Source organism: Perissodus microlepis, chromosome 1 (assembly GCF_051167445.1).
Source record: "Perissodus microlepis isolate ML-2025 ecotype Zambia chromosome 1, ASM5116744v1, whole genome shotgun sequence".
NCBI classification, from domain to species: Eukaryota; Metazoa; Chordata; class Actinopteri; order Cichliformes; family Cichlidae; genus Perissodus; species Perissodus microlepis.
Genome location: NC_140461.1, coordinates 33288347 through 33305017, shown reverse-complemented (window position 1 = coordinate 33305017; position 16671 = coordinate 33288347). Strand labels below are relative to the sequence as shown.

At 40.7% G+C, this 16671-nt stretch overlaps 1 protein-coding gene across 2 annotated transcripts in view; it reads left to right on the top strand.

Moving 5' to 3' along the window:
- The first annotated feature begins 3418 nt into the window (after window positions 1–3418).
- mpped2a (metallophosphoesterase domain containing 2a) overlaps window positions 3419–16671 on the top strand; it is a 77050-nt gene continuing 63797 nt past the window's right edge. The window contains exons 1-3 of one of the 2 annotated variants that reach the window (XM_084954619.1): window positions 3419–3912; window positions 5257–5366; window positions 6173–6447. In XM_084954619.1, the coding sequence (XP_084810745.1) occupies window positions 6335–6447 (113 nt within the window). In that variant the 5' untranslated portion in view covers window positions 3419–3912; window positions 5257–5366; window positions 6173–6334. The remainder of the gene's footprint in view (window positions 3913–5256; window positions 5367–6172; window positions 6448–16671) is intronic. The other variant, XM_084954542.1, reaches the window with a different exon arrangement.

Genomic DNA, 16671 nt, shown 5'->3' with positions numbered 1-16671 from the left:
TGGCATGTTTACATTATTTGAAATGAGATTGATTGCAAGACAGAAAATGATTAATGCAGTTATCAGTTCACACTGAGTTACCAGTCAAAGCTACAGTCAAACTCAACAGCACAAACCCTTTGTCCATAAAGCTCTGTGCTGCTGCGCCCTGGAGACAGGGCCTCACCTGGAGGAGAAACTTGTAGTAAGGATTGCAAATGAACAATGAACACTTAGCAAACAGTGCAAAACACAGCACGCCATTCATTGTGCTTGAGCAGTGGATGTTTGTTGTAAACATACTGTCAGTGTGTGGAAGCTTGGATTCAACACCACAAATTGCAAAAGACTAAAGGTGCTTTAGGACACTGATCGATTACCACTGTAGAGCGTTCACTGTTTTCTGATTGGGGTGGTTTCAATTGGCAAAATCAGTTTTTCAAAGTTAGTATGGCTCATTATCTGGGGACAAAAAATACATTACCTTTCAAACCACTAAGGAAAGATTACAGAGTGATTATAAAATGTGGACCTCACATTGATTGAGTTATTAAGCACTGTTTTTTTAATTTTGTTTTGTTTTAAAGCAGGATATGACTAAAGGATACCCTGCAGTGTTGAACATTTTATCACTAAATGGTGTCATGATTTATAAACTTTACAGAATATTGTATGAAATAAGATTGATAATACAACTAAATAAGAGAAAAGATCAAATTACACAAGAACCCAACAAAAAATCAAAGCAACAGGTCTTCAGGAGAGATTAATCTAAATCGAGAGTACAATGCGTTTTTACAAAGAGTCATCTATAACAACATGGTGGTGGCGCTGTCATGGTTTGGGACTACATTTTAGAGAGTGGTGTATGGGATTTTGTTAAATCTGACAAAATTATAAAAATAGAAATGTACCATCAGATTTTAGAATTGTACAAAATCTGTTCTTGCCTTATCTACTGTATTTCCAAAAATACAGTAGATAAAAATATATAAAATGAGAGGTGTCTGAAGACTTTTGCACAGTATTATATGTTAGTTATATGATACAAGAGCAGGGGTGGACATAAGTGGTCCGCAGGTGCGCATGCGCTGTCAAAATAAAAAACACGCACCAGATAAGAAGTTGTCCGCTAGAGTGGGATTTTCACGGCATATTCTGCACCACATCTCCGTGCGTTCATCATTTGTTTGAAGCCAGCTCACCTCCTGCAACCACTTTTCCGGGAATACACGCTTGTTTTGCGGTTCGGACTCATTCTGACATTTCTTTAGAGGTGGAGGAAAACCAAAGTAATTGCTTAAAGGAGCTTGCTTCTTCGACATCTTTAAGAGTTCTAAACAAATGTCTGTCTTCCTCCAGAAAATCTTATGTATGCAAACGCGCGTTGCAACTTCTTATCTGGTGCGGGTCTTTTATTTTGACAGCGCATGCGCACCTGCGGACCACTTATGTGCACCCCTGTACAAGAGTATAGTTTGAATAATTGTGTTAATTCCCACTGAGCCAAACTTGATTTTTTTAAGATGGCAGATACCCTACTTTGCTCAGGTGATGACAATAGAGCCTGTACCATGCACTGAAAAAGAGTATAATTCAAAGCTGATGGCACCCAGACCTTGAGATTAGATTATTTCTCTACACGAATGCGGTATCTGATGCTTTATACCTTGAATACTGAAAATGTGACATCAGTTTCATGTGGAAATACATTTTAAACAAACAGATCATAGTAAAGGCTGCACACCATGAGAGAGAAACACAAAAAAAATCAAGATCAATCAAAAAATTATGTGTTTGAAGAAAATCAAGACAAGCCTTTTTCCTAGACTTCACTTATACTTCAGAGAAGTGATAGTCGGTGAGTTAAACCCTGGTGATCAGGAAGCTGCTTTTACAACCAGTCAGCCAAGTTTCAGGATTTTCCCAGTTTGGAAACTGTGCTGCCCCATTTCAGGTTGTGTGATGGACTCCCACGGGTACTCATTAGTATTGTTTACTTGTGTACCCAAAGGGGCCATGCTGTCTTCTAATCATTGATTTTACAACACCTTCTACACTCTGGCACCATTTCCCACACATCTGTGATCTTATGAAAAAAATATTCCAGGTCAACATTTCCACTGATCTATGTTTCAGTGTGAGAATGTGCATGCTGGCTGATGCTCAAATACAAGGAAAGAGTGAGGCATACAGGTATCCAGTTTACCCATAAAAGATAAAGTGCATTCCTATCAGTACTTTCCTGTCTGTCACTGCCAGGACAATCAGTTAGCTTCAGTATATATGCTTGTTACAAACAAGTTCAAGGTACAGCTACCAAAAGTATTGATTACTGCATATTTCAAGGAATAAAATCAACAACCTTCTTATTAGACCATGGCGTAAAGCCTGATATCCAAAAGCAAACCTTCCAGTCCACAGCTTTCTTCATGGCCAACTGAAGACACAGAGGGAGAACAGTAAATTTCGGAACCTGGATGGATGCTTCTTAGAATTTCAAGGTTTAGGTTTTCATGTTATGAAATATTCCTGAGATGAGTGTTTGTCATGGTGTTACTCTGTAACTAAAGGCTGTTTGGTAATCTGCCAAGTCTATTGTTAATGTTCTCAAAAGACACTGAATGAATTATTATAGATATTTGGATTTGTCCTCTAGATAACAAAAGACAAGGCATGATAATAGCGGAAGCTATATGTTAAGACAAATACTTTGATCCAGCTTAATAAGCATGCATTCTATGACTTATAAATCATTAATTAAGCCATTAGGTATACTTACAGACTCTTTGTAATGTTCTTTAAAAACCAAAAAAAGTTCTGTTTAATAATTTAGAATTTAGCTTTTTTTCCAGGCAACAATCTTCTGTGCCACAAAAATGCATTAATTTAGATTTTAAATATTAATACTATCAGTCAATACTTGGAAACGTATATATATTTATTAAAAGCTAACTCACTTGACAACTCTTTATAAATAACGTATTTGCTACTACTTGTAATCCCTTTTATAAAGATCACATCATTACTAAGTTGTAGCATTTATACCAGACGTACTTGTTTTCTTCCCCACAGACATGTATTCCCAGCATCTTTTGGTCGCCACAAAAACGACTGATCAATCTTCAATAAATCAATTGAATATTACAACATATCACATTTTTGCAGTCTAGGCTCTATATACTTATATATTTTGTAAATTAGCTGGCAGTTTAGAAACATGGGCTTAAAATAATAATTATGTAAATATACATTGTGGTTTAATAAAGTATTATTTATTCCACAGCAACGTTGTTGTTACCACACACAAAAAATACTCATCCTGGCTAATCATCTTTACTCATTTCATTCATTTGACAAGACTTGCCATTTTCGAAAGTAAGTGAATGCAGCATAGAGCGGGACTGCGCGAGCACCCTCCTCCTTCCCCGCCCTCCCCTCCACTTCTCCTGCCTCTTGCGTGTGCCCGCCGGTAAGGGCACGCGCACGGGAGGTGGCGGGGGGTTGTGCTTGCTCCTGCTCTCTGACCCCAGTGGCAGCTTCGACTCACTGCACTCCGGCTCCCCCTCCGTCAGACCGAAGCTGTTCTCGCGCTCTCTCTATCTCTCTCTCCCCCTCTTGTCTGTCAGTGTCTCTCGTCCTTCTCTCTGGCTTTTACCCCCTCCGCTCTCTTCTTGTCTGGTTTCTTTCCACAGGAGCCAGCAGAGGTCCCGCCGGGTCGAAGGTTCTGCCCTATCTGCCTAGCCTGCCGCAACCCCCGGACGGTCGCGTACGAACCTGCCCGCTCTACTGCTGCTGCTGCCGCATGGACCCGCGTCCCTCCGCCGCCGCTGCCGCCGCCTCCTCCGCCGCCGCTGCGTAGAGGGCGACCCCGACCCGACACTATTTTCTCCGGCCACAAAAAACACGCAAAAAAAACCCCACACGACGAAGGTAGAACAACCTTTCCGCTTTTCTTTGAGAACCGAAAAGGGAAGGGAATGAGGGGGGAAAGAGAGGAGACTAGGAGGGGAAAAAAAGAAACCCCTGACACAAAGCTGTCGGTTATAAGGTGGCTTGTCATTTACGAGGAAGAGCCAGAGGTTAGCGCGACGGTGTTGTGACACTGACCACCTTTGGGTGCTTTTAGTATCTCAGAAGCAGAGTTCAGGATTGCACAGACCTTTCTTTTTGTGTACGTTCCTGCAAGCAGCGGTGTTAATAGCGAGCGGCGCATAGAACGCATCGTTGTGTGAGCGTGTTATCAGAAAGGGTCAATTTATTCGCCTTCAACCCCTCCTCTGCTTACCGGAGTGATTTCTACTCATGAAGTTAGCTATATGCTGGCGTACGAGCGCGATACATATCCGAGGACTGCACCGACCATGTGTGCGCGCGCCGACGTTACAGAAAAGCAGCTCAACGCGAAGCTACAGCGTGCATAATAATAATAAAAAAATCTATTGCCAGGGCAGGTTTAGCAGGCTAAGCTAGAGTGCTAGTTGCTACTACTGTAGCCATAAGGTAGAGACAGACAGACAGGCGAGTTTCGGCAGCCCGACACACACATAGAAACACACACACAAAATCAGAAGACTGTGGAGCATGCTGCACACAGATTTTCGGCCTACATTTGCAGAGAAAAAGCACATTTTCCGAGTAACTGCAGCAGAAGCACTACTAGGTTCAGATTTTGCACTGATTGCAGAGGAGGTGAAGTGCAGGACATCCGATAGGGCAGTTTTGTACAGAACTGAATTTTCTTTTCTTTTTTTTAATTTAAGGCCCAGGAAGATCAATACACTTGTTTCATGTGTAACAAGGATTTTAATGTGACTCCTTTTTCCCACACTTTGAAATGTAAAGAGTTGAGTGTGCAGTGGAGCTGCTTAGATTTTGCTCATGCATTTTTAATTTTTATTTATTTATTTATTTTATTTTAAAAGTCTAGTTTAACCACCTTTTTCTCGGCTGCATATATCTTTTTGACTTAAATTTATAACGTGCATAATAGGAAGCAGGATGCAGCCGACCCAGAAAACATAAATCAATGCTTTAGTGAAAATAGGACATTTTCTTTAAAAAAAAAAAAAAAAACAAAGTTTAAATTGGAGTCTTGTTTATCCAGCAGCTGCTTTTTTTTGTTTTTATCTCACTTCTCCATCCAAGGATTTAACCATCATGTGAACTCTCGAGCTTTGTTGATTTCCCTCCAAAAGATATGACAGACTTGTTAAATTGAGGGCATTTTTTCTCCCTCTTTCTTTTCTTTTCTTCTCTTGCTCATGGCTGCATCAGGAGGTCTGGTATAAAACGGCTGTCAAAGCCCACAGTGGCCACTTTACTATCAGTTAGGGAGGTCAGACAGGAGGGAGGCTCAGGGTGCAAGGAGACTCACAGCGGATCTGGTGAGTGAGCTCCAGGGATGCATCATAGCAGCATTTTCTTTTTTAAGTCTTTGTTGTACAGTGGAGCAGAGATACCATAGCATCTCATTAATTGCTAGTGGATCCTTTCAAAATTGGAGCATGGATATGTTTTTGTGCTTGGCTTACAGTCAGTGGGGAAGGAGACCTCTTTGATGCATGCATGCATTGTGAAGAATTTCTCATTTTATAGAAGCAATTGCAGCAATTCCTCACCAGCAGACATTCTGCCTGCAGCCTTTCTTTTTGTTGTTTTTTTGTTGTTTTTTTTTAATTTGCTTGTAGTGATTGAAATTTTTTATTTTAATTTAATTTTTTTTTACATTTAAATATGTTTTCATTGAAGCTAATAAAGTGCTTTCCAGAGTAGAAATTGTTGCTTAAAAAGTCAGAGAAGAGTTTTTTGTAAACTTCACTCTTAAAAAAATTCCCTTGCTGCTTTTAAAGGTAGAGTACATCTGCTAATTGTTTTTAAATTGCCTCATTGTATTTTTCTATTGAGGCTTTTATGAGGATGTGTTTGATGAGCTGTTTGAGGATATTTTTTTTCTAGCAAATTTCAGGTGGTTTCTGTTCTCTGAAGCTGAATAAGACTGTACATGCCGTCACTGCATGCATGCGTGCTTTATCTTTAGTCTTTGCATTTGCATTCACTTTAAAATGTATAAGTCTAACCTGCGATATTTTTTTATTTTCTTATGCGAAGCCCTTGCTCGTGAGTGTATTCAGAAGAAAGTGCATGCCTTGTTAAAGCAGCTGGTGTGTGTGTGTGTCTCCTGTCGGTGCAGAGTGCAGTGTGTCGTGGTCGAGTCAGTCGGCTGGGTTGCTGCTGCTGCTGCTGCAGGGAGGCTTCCTGGGCTTCTGGAGAGCAGCTCTGAAGGATGACCGCCGCACGGCTCGCTGCTGAATCTCGGTGAACGAACAGCATCTCATGTCCAAACTGTGGAAGGATGGCTCATGGCAAAGTGACCATCACTGTGGACGAGTACAGCTCCAACCCCACACAGGCCTTCACGCACTACAACATCAACCAGAGCCGCTTCCAGCCCCCACACGTCCACATGTAAGTTCACGCTCATACACGCACACAAACACACACACACAGTTGTTATGAGCTGGCAAAGTTAAATCAGAAAGAAATATTTTCTCTCTCTCCAAATGAATTTTATTTGTGATCTTTATTCCAAACTGAGTTGGTCACGAGGAACATTTAAATGACACATTGCAGCAGTGTCATTTATAAACCTGCACTTTCTGTGACATTTTAAACTAATTTCAGAATCATGCATACACTTTAAGAACAATACAGGAAGCCAGCAGGTTTAATGCAGTCTGTGTTGTTCACTGAGTGTATGGTGGTGCGTGATGTAACGCAGTACAAATCATTCTTTGTGAATAAAAGTTTTAGCGGCAGTGAAGCACTGAACAAAAGCGCAGCATCTGCAGACTAACACTGATTCTGTGCATCACGCATACTTGCGCTGGTTTTTCTAACTTGTGGTGTTGTTTTATTTATTTATTTATTTATTTTTGTAATCTTTCTTGCATGTGCTGTTGGTGCGTACTGTTCACCGGTGTGTGCTGCGGTCTCGCTGTGAGACGGTTATCATTTGTGCCATGTTGTCATTGCGGTATGTGGATGCTTTGTCTGCATTAAGGCGCTCTCCTTAGTTATTTATTAGACCAGTTACTTAGTGTTGCTCTTGTCTGATGTGATTATGCTGCTCCTCTCATTAGTGGGTCAGAGCGCTGTGACCCATCAACCCTCGACACACACCCTCACACACAAACACACTTTACAACGCTGTGTTTTAGCTGTGACCAGATATTAACAGAGCTGCAGCTCACTTTGTGTCTTCTTCCAATTAGAGCAGTTGTGAGATTTTTCCAAAAGGTTGGTGACTGCTGGTTTTGTGTACACTGTGTGCTCGTGACATTTATTCTCTGTGTATGTTGTGAAGTTAACCTGCAGCAGGGCCAGGAAGAGATTGAAGAGCCTGTTTGTAGTTTCCATCATCGCTGTAATGGAGTTGTTTGTCATTTCTTTCTTTTCTCCTGTTTTCTTTTTCATTTTTTGCCTTTACGTGTGCATTTATTTATGGGGAAAAGCACGGCCCATCAATTTCTTTTCTTTTTCGTACATCGTGAGCGGAACACACAGGGATAAATGCAATTTATGGCCGAAATAAACATTGTAGAGCAGTGCCGCTTTGAATTTTTGAAAGTCGAAACACCAAAATGTACAATAATGTGAGAAAATCCAGCCCACGCCAAAACATAGAGCGCTAACCAAAGCATTCTAATCTTTGTTGTAGACAGCTTTCACAGTGAGGTCTGTACAAATGTGCCGTTCCCAAGTCCTCACATATAATTACGTTGTTGGGGGTAAAATCACAGCAAAGCTCAAGGCTTTTTTCCCCCCCCAGCTTTCCTTGTTAGCACAGAAAATGGTAATTATAAAATTGTCAGTTTAGGCAATGTTATGGTAAAAAAAAAAAACAAAAAAACCAACAACATCAATATGATTGACTTGTGAGAATCCTTTCATTGCAGCACCTTCAAAGTCACATCTTAGAGATCGCTGAGACGCTGTTCCAGAGAGCTGCAGAGCCACGATTAAAGATTTGTGCACACATGTTCGATCTTGTTGCGCAGCTACAGCGTTCTTAGATCACACTGAAATCAAAGGTGAAGCTGAAAAATCGGCAAATCAACGTATTAAGTGGAGTAACCACGTCACCTTGGTGTGTATGAAGCCAAATAAGAGGCCGGGAGAAGTCTTTGCTTTGGGCTGCAGATGTGGTGGTGGCAGGGTGTTTGCACCGGGCTGAACCGAGATGGCAGCTGTTGGGATTGTCGTGTAGAACTGGAGTTTTTTTAAATTAATTAATTAATTTTGTATGTGAAGTGTGAGAGGCTGAGATAATGCAGATATGTAAACAATCATAAAGGAGATGTTTTTAGTCAGTCCAAGATCTTCAACAAACAGCTGCACTGTTTCACTTTAGGGAGCAGCAACATCTGGCAGACAAGTTTTTTTTATTTTTTAAAATATTGTTTGCCTGAAACACTCAGAGTCCCACAATCCTGTGTGTGTGTGTGTGTGTGCATAATAATCACATTCATGTAAGCAGGATTATTTTTGGGAGATGGAGTATTGTAAACAGCTCAGTGGAGTTTTGCCTTCCTCTTGGTGTTGGCAGTGTTCTCAAGATTGTGCCACTGTGTTGCTTTGGGATTCCTCAGCTGCAAGTGGGGCTGCCAAGTACAGCAAGTGCCCGTGCCTCCGAGTGTGGTGAAAAGGGAGGCGACCTCACCTATCAGCTTGCGTTACATCAGTCCTGTTTTAATGGATCGCAAAGACAACATTAAAAATCAGAACAAATGCGCCGTCGTGAGTCTGGGTAGGGTAGGGATAGCTCAGTAGGTAGAGTGGCGGCCCCATGATCAGAAGGTCGGGGGTTCGACTCCACTGAACGGCTACCCTGAGGTACCCCTGAGCAAGGTACCGTCCCTACACACTGCTCCCCGGGCGCTGCATTGGTGGCTGCCCACTGCTTCACTGGGTGAATGGGTTAAATGCAGAGGAACTATTTCCCTATGGGGACTAACACGCACACTTTACACTTTACTTTACACACTTTACACTTTACTGGGTTAACACATGTTGAGCAGCACAGGATTCACCAGAACAGAGTCTGGTTTGATGTTTGGTGAGGCTTCCGCAGTCTTTGAAAAGGCAAATAATAGAACATCCACACAATATTTTTTCTGTCTTTATAAAAATTAAAAAAAAAACCCCAAGAAAAACAAACACATCCTCTCTGAGGTAACATTTTTTCTGAAATACCATGGTTTATTTTTGGATTTATTATTTTTATGCTTCTTGAATTGACAGGGTTTGTTTTTGGTTCCCTGGGAAGTCTTACTATGGTTTCTCCCTGCGTTTTTATTTGCAGTGCTGCAGCAGTTGTGCATAAGTTGAGTTGTGAAAGCCTTACATAAAACATTTTTGGAAGAAAATGGAAAGAGGAGGAGGGGGAGAAAGCAAAGTAGGAAAAGGATGGATCTTCCTGATGTTTACAGGGAAACTCTTAAAAACATTTTCTAAAAGTGGATCATCATCTTCATTCGTCATCTGGAGACTGTTTTACTTTTATTCCAGACGATGACAAACGAGAACAGATGCAGCTGTAAGAAAGTCGTTATAAGGTGTATTTTTGGTGTTATTTTGTGAAAGAGGGTCTACGGCAGGAGTTTCAGTTCAGTGCAAGAGGAACAGAGTGGTAAAAATGTAATAATACAGTGGTTGAAAACTTTGAGAATGTAATCTCAGTATTTATTCCTATAATCACTGTAATCAGGTTTTTTTGTTGTTGTTCTTGATGTATTTTTTGCTCATTGTGGGGTTGTTTTCTTTTGGGGGGGGTGTTTTAAGTCCAGTTTTCAGTGTGATTCTTTTTGGAGGTGAGCCCGTGTAGAAGGGGATGTGTTAAAGCCATGGGGCCTCTCAGCAGATATGTGTTTGGATAAATACATTAGGCTGTTTCCTGGCTTCCACAGAGCCTGCAGTGTTTTACCCTGTCATTCTTAAACTCGGTCTGGGAACCCTGAGATTACACGCGCTCACGCACACACACACAATCCTCCGAGCCCATCCCCCCACCCCCACCCCTGCTATGTTTAAGTGCTTATAGAATACGAGCTCTGTTCGAGGAAAGTAAAGGCTTGTTTAGATTTGGGAGATAATAATCCGACTTGCTCGCCGTTCTCTCACTGCATCTGCAGTATTTGGACATAAATAAAGTTGTTGCTTCTCTGCAAGCAAAGAGAGGGGTGGAGGCTGGGGGTGGGGGGTTGCCTGCCTTTTGAAATATAATCCTCGCTCTAATGTTTTTTTCCCCTCCCGTCCTAGACAGAATATTTAGATTTCTCAGATGGAGTACAGCAGTGCCTTTTGTGTGGCGTGGAAGGTATCATTCCCTGACCCGCATATGAAAACATGAATGTAGAGCACGTAGAGAGTCACGCACGCACACAGTGGCGCTCATAAGCTGATGCTGTGGAACGTGACCCCGAAGTCAGTGGACTTTCTTCAGCGCATGGGACGCCCCTGCCTCTGTGTGTGAGTGAGCGACAGGCTCAGTCTGGCCCAGTTTGCGTCTGGTTTATTTTTCTGTGCCGACTGTGTTTCTTTTTTTTTCTCCTTTTAACTCCCTCTCCTCAGCCCCCTCGTCATCGTCTTGTGAAATGAAATGCTCAGCAACTTGGAACATATGCTTCGAGTTGGGACACTAATGACTTCGTATCCAATTTGGGCAGGATCTGGGCAAGACTGTGGGAAGGCCTGACACACAGGCACACACAGACAGACAGGCAGAGCTGAAACTAAAAGGACTCCTGAAAAGCTCTTGAAAAACATTTACATTTCAGGATTTAATAAGACTTTAAATGATGTTACTGGACTTCGGGGGAAGGTTGGTGGCAAGTCATATCTCTTAACATTTTGACATAGACAGCTGAACTGGACAGCTGAACCTTTAATTTCTTCAGGTTCAAAGTGGAATTAAATCCTAGTTGTACTGCAAGTAATGATAATTTTTCCAATCAGTTACATGTTGATAGTGTTTTTTTTATTGTTATTATTAATAACATGAAATTGTCAAAAATGTAAAAAGTGCCCAACAAAAAATCCTTACCTTTGCTTACTTTTATTCCTAAACCTAAGATTTCGTAATCACATTTTAAGCAGTGGAGTGTGCAGGTGAGACATGGAAAAAAAAAACCCACCCAGCATAAAACACTGGAGGGAGAAACGCGATCCAGGCCCGCAATAACGAGGAGTTAATCAAGTGCACCGGATTAGATTGGGCAGAGATGATGTTGTTGGTGGTTGATCTTGATCGCAGATGCGTTGGCATTTCTCGCTCGATGATTTAACTGCATTACGCCATTAACGCCTTTGGAGTGTTAATTTATTTAATTCCCACTGGATGTGCGTGCCATGCAAGCCAGCAAAACTGTGTCAGCGGAGAAAGCTTTCTCAATCACCACCAGGGTCGGTGATGGGAGACGTTTTTGTGTCATTAAAGATATAATCGGATTGAACAACATTATTTATCCATTCATGAGGAATAGCCGATTTAAATCTCGAATTTTATTCCTTGACTTGTGATATCTTCTTTCAGACCCAACCTGTAAGCCCCGTTAAATCATGTTTGTCATTACGGAACGAGTTTCCCTGCATGGATTCAGCATCACTAACAAGAATCATGCTGGGATTTTTAATGAAGGCCCAATGGCAGTGCCTCAGGGAGAAGAACCTACGCTGCAAAGTTCTTGTCCATTCCTCACTCTGAGTTTTTTAATGGCACCTGAAAAGGGACTCTGCTGAGTTAAGAGCAGTCGGAGCATTTTTAAAACCTCTGTGAATATGGACAATGGTGTTTTTGCCTTTTCCTCTCTTTTTATTTTCACAGTGAGCCCGTTGTACCCCTCAGCTTTTCTTTGTGTTTCAGGTTTAAAGTGTTCAGTTTTAACTTTTGTCACAAGAACATGTAAAACAAGCAAATCATTTCCCTTGCTATCCCATGGTTATTAAGTGGCAGATATAAACTTGACTTTCCCCATTACAGCTGGATAATTTTTAAAAATGTATTGTTATCAGCTGATGCACCTAAATAAATAATCAAATAGAAGCATTAGGAGCAGCCTGGAATTTATTCTTACATGTTATAATTTTTAGCATTTATTAGGATTTAAAGTGATTTTTGTGTGTGTGTGTGTGTGTGTGTGTGTGTGTGTGTGTGTGTGTGTGTGTGTGTGTGTGTGTGTGTGTGTGTGTGTGTGTGTGTGTGTGTGTGTGTGTGAGAGAGAGAGAGATTGGAAAAAACAAATGTTGTTGCCGTCCAGAACATTTAAGCAATGGAGAGAAAAGATTTTTATATTGCTTTGTAATTCCTCGTGTACTTATATTTATTCAATTTCATCTTAATACAAAGCAGTGGAAATTACCTATGTCGATACTACCAGAAAAAATTATACTTTTAATCTGATAAATGAAAAGCTTTTCCTAAATTAAGGAAAATAAGAATGTGTATGTGTATGTTGTAAAATGTGGCAGGATTTTGAAGTGTTTTTCAAAATTTTGAGAAAGCCAAAATTTAAAAAAAGAATATAGCCAACCGGTACAGCTTCACACCCAAAAATCACTGGTGAATACAGAGATGCTCCACCCTCATACGATGGTGAGGTTGTAGAGAACAGAGAGTCTTAAAATGTTTTCTTTTCCCTTGTGATGCTGGTGCTTTATTACTGTTTACTGTCTGTTAAAATCAGTCACTGGAGACACCTGAGCTCATTACATTGACTGCAATGCACAGAAATGGAATTTCCCCCGACCCCTCTACATGTGAAAAAATCTTCCACATTTAACAAAGTCCTTCTTCTCCACGTGCCTTGTTAATTATTCCTGCCCTGTGAATAATTGAGGAGATTGTAAGTATGAATCATTTACCGGTGCATCAATACACGTGGATATTCTGACACGAGCTGGTGAGGAAACGCCAAGAGAAGCACACGCATGGCTTTGACACTTTCATTTTCAGCACAGTCCTGGTTTTATTAATGAACTCCTGAAGGATTTTTTTATGTGCCATATTTCCTTTTTCTAGTCTGTTAGAGGAGAGCTGTAAAAGCAGCAGAGGAAATGGCTTTTGGAACTGGATTTGTGCACAGTGAGAGGAACTGTACCTGTTTCTGAGCCAATGCTGTCGTGTTTGCGTTCGGTGAAATTCAGCTTTTTTTGTCAGTCTGGGTAAATGAGTTGGCTCATTGCAAAGAGGGAGGTTGCTCAGTATGTAGAGTCACGTGACAGAAGAATCCTTTCGAGGTGGCGGGATGATAATTCAACAGGACGTTTCCATCTCCGAGTCAGTAATAGTAGCTTTTCCACCCATGTGACTCCACTTTCAACATGAAATGGACTGTGTCTCCATCCAGGAGATCCTGCTTTTCTTCGATCACGTTGTGGATAAACAAGTTAAACCTTGTTTACGCGAACCCTTCAGCAGGGGGGTTGCTTTGAAGATGAAAAGGCTCACATAATTGGTGATATGATTGTTGAATAAATGTGTGATTTGTAAATAGAAAAGTTTTAAAGCTCCCTCCTTTTGTCTGATTTGTCAGTGAGCACAGCACAACAAACACCTTCTCCTCAGAGCTTCAGTTGGTCATTGCAGACCAAAAGTAAAAACAGGAGAAAACAGAATGTTTCTGCTTTTGATTCATGTTTGTTTGAGTTCTTGAGACGAACCAGCCATTTAGAACAACAAGGCTCTGTAGTGTCACCACCATACCAGCACATTAACCTAATATTATAGTCAGGCTGCAGCTTGCAAAAATGTTGGAATGGATAACTGTTTACTATATTTGATGTATGTACATAAAGATTTGACAGTATATATGTATATAGATATGCAAAACGAATCAAAAATGTATATACAGCACACTTTAGTTCAGCTGTAGGTAGGGATGGGTATTGATAAGATTTTCACGATTCCGATTCCATTTTCGATTCTGTTTAACGATTCGATTCTTTATCGATTCTCTTATCGATTCTTTTTAAAAAAGGAGAACACTAAGGTCGATTAGCTTAGAACTTTGTTTTATATCTTCTCTTTGAACAAGATAATTTAGGAGTAACATGGCCTTACAAACCCAACAGTGAGATCTTAAGAGATCCTTAAGAGATCCACAGCCTACGGCTCTTCAATGGGGTGTCACAGGGTCCCCAGGAAAAAAAATTGTAAATGTAAAATAATAAAATAAATATTCTTCTGTAGCAATAACAAAGTACAACATAAATTATTCTGTAGCAAATACACAAGAATATCCAGTAATGTCCCTGCCTACAATTAAACACATTCACTTACCGAAAAACACGACATTCATTTAAGGTCATCGTGTGTTTTGTGAGCAAATGCTTTTGCATATTCGTAGTGTTTCCTCCCTTAAATGAAATATCTACTTTGCCCTGTTGTCATCCGTTCTCGTAAAGTATAATCAAACTTTTGAGTGTTTGAACCGCCATGTTTCCTGCCAGGTAAGCGACGCTCCACAACATGGTGACGTCATTTGGGGCGACTGGAATCGACAAGGGAATCGTTTGCAAAAATGGCAAACAATTCCAAGGAATTGAAACAGTGGGAACCGGTTCTCAACAAAAACCGGTTTTCGATACCCATCCCTAGCTGTAGGTATGGTGGATGTTTTAAGTGTTGGGTGGCACGGTATAGTTGTTAAGGAGACCTAATATGCTTTTCCATCCTTTGCCATATGTTGTTGCAGCGGTGAATTTTCACATTAAATGCATTATGCAGTCATCTTATGTACAAATAACCTGGGTTTTTTCTACTCTCACCTCTCTATTACGTCACAGAGCATGGATAGTCGTAATCTATTTAGCTAAGCAACACAATAAAGGCTATGAAGACAGAAGCCCCACCCCTTAATTTTTTTTCCATACACTGGATAAATAAATTGGTATTAATAAGGCTGCTCTGTTTAGAAATAATTACTCCTAAAATACACTTGCAAGTGTTCTGGTCAATATTCATGGTTTTGTTTGTTTGTTTGTTTTAAACACGAATCACAAATACTCATATTCCTTGGATTAAAGGTAGATTTCTGTGGTCTTGATATTGATTTTCTTTAATTGTATTTTAACTGAAATAATTAAGAAAACAGTGTGGGCTGAACTAAGGCTGCCAGCTTGGTGGGTAAAAAAAAAAACTCTTATTGGACCAAATATGTTTAATTGTAGTGTTTCTTAAAGCAGCAGCTACACAGTCTGCTTTTCACTGGTGACTATTTCACTGCTGTTGTTGTAATGCTGTTATTTTTTTATTAGTTTGTAGTTCACCTACACCCTGAAGGTAAACCTCTTTCCAGAGTCTGTTCCTGCTTGTGGTTGTCTGGTTTAACCAAAAGTGTCTCCAGATGACAGATGATGATCCACTTTCAGGAACTAAAATATGTTCAAGATTTTGTTTTGTCTGATGTGAGGCGCTTGGTGTGAGGTTTCCCTGCTGCTTCTTCACCTTTGTTTATTTGGGTCACATGGTTGTGATTTAGATCGGTTGTAATGGCAATGCTAGCCCAGATTTAGATCTCTTTAATCTCTACCCACGCCTTCGATTTATTCATTGATTAGAAAAAACAGCAAAGAGAGTCAGATGTTTGGGTGGTGCAGTCATCTTTCTGATGCACTGGTCCCTTTCTACTTTACTCTAACAAGGAATGGTGACAAGTGAAAATGAGATGGACGCAGCTGTACAGGTTGGTGTCCTCCATCTCCCCTATTCAGTCAGTTTGACCTAGCAGTCTCTGTAGACTAGACTAAAAAAAACTGTTACTGAAATTATACATCAGACCCTACTGAGAACAAATGGCTAAAATGAATGCATCAGCCTGAATAATAAGAAAGTGAAGAGCAATTCACTCGCATTATGAGACTATTGATTCGCCATAATCGGACTTTCCCAGAATTGAAAACGCCTCAGTAGCCTGTGTTCACGAGTCAGTGGCATATAAAGAGCTCCCAGCCTCATGTTTACCCCTGACCTCGGCATCCCTTCTTCTGTTTTAACCTCAAACAGTTTGTGGAGGAGCAGCAGTCACAGTCACAGCTCTCCTGAGAACAAAGCGCTAGTCGCGTTCGGTTGTCTTTTGTTTCTGTCGGCCTGCCACTGCTTGCCAGCAGGAGTGGAGGGGCTTTTGTAACAGGAGAACCCTCTGATTAAGTTCCCTCTCTACCCCTGACCTGCTGCTGGGGCCTGGCGGGATGGTGGTGGTGAGGGTTAAGTGACAGTTGACATTGGACAGGTCTCCTTTTCCTTTTTTTTTTTTTTTTTCTTTTCTTTTTGATGTCTTTGAGATTTTGGGCTATTCTTGCATGCTGGACCTGGCATCGCAGGGCACAATCGCTTGATAATGTCACGTCATCTTTAACATGAAGCACGCTCAGCCTGCAGCTTCTCAATGTGACAAGTTGTCCGTTTATGCAGTTTAAAGAGTGTTTAGCTTGACTTTAGCAATGACTCATTTGTATAGTCGTTTTATGTCTTTTCGTAACACTTTGTGGAAGTTGATTTTTATGGAAGATGTTCTTTTTCTTTTCACAGAGGTTTTCGTGAATCTGTGAGTGCATCCTACTGTTTTTAAGGGAGATAAATAACACATTTCTCTGTGAAAAATGAGGAAGACAGAAGAATGTTGTTTTTAAAAA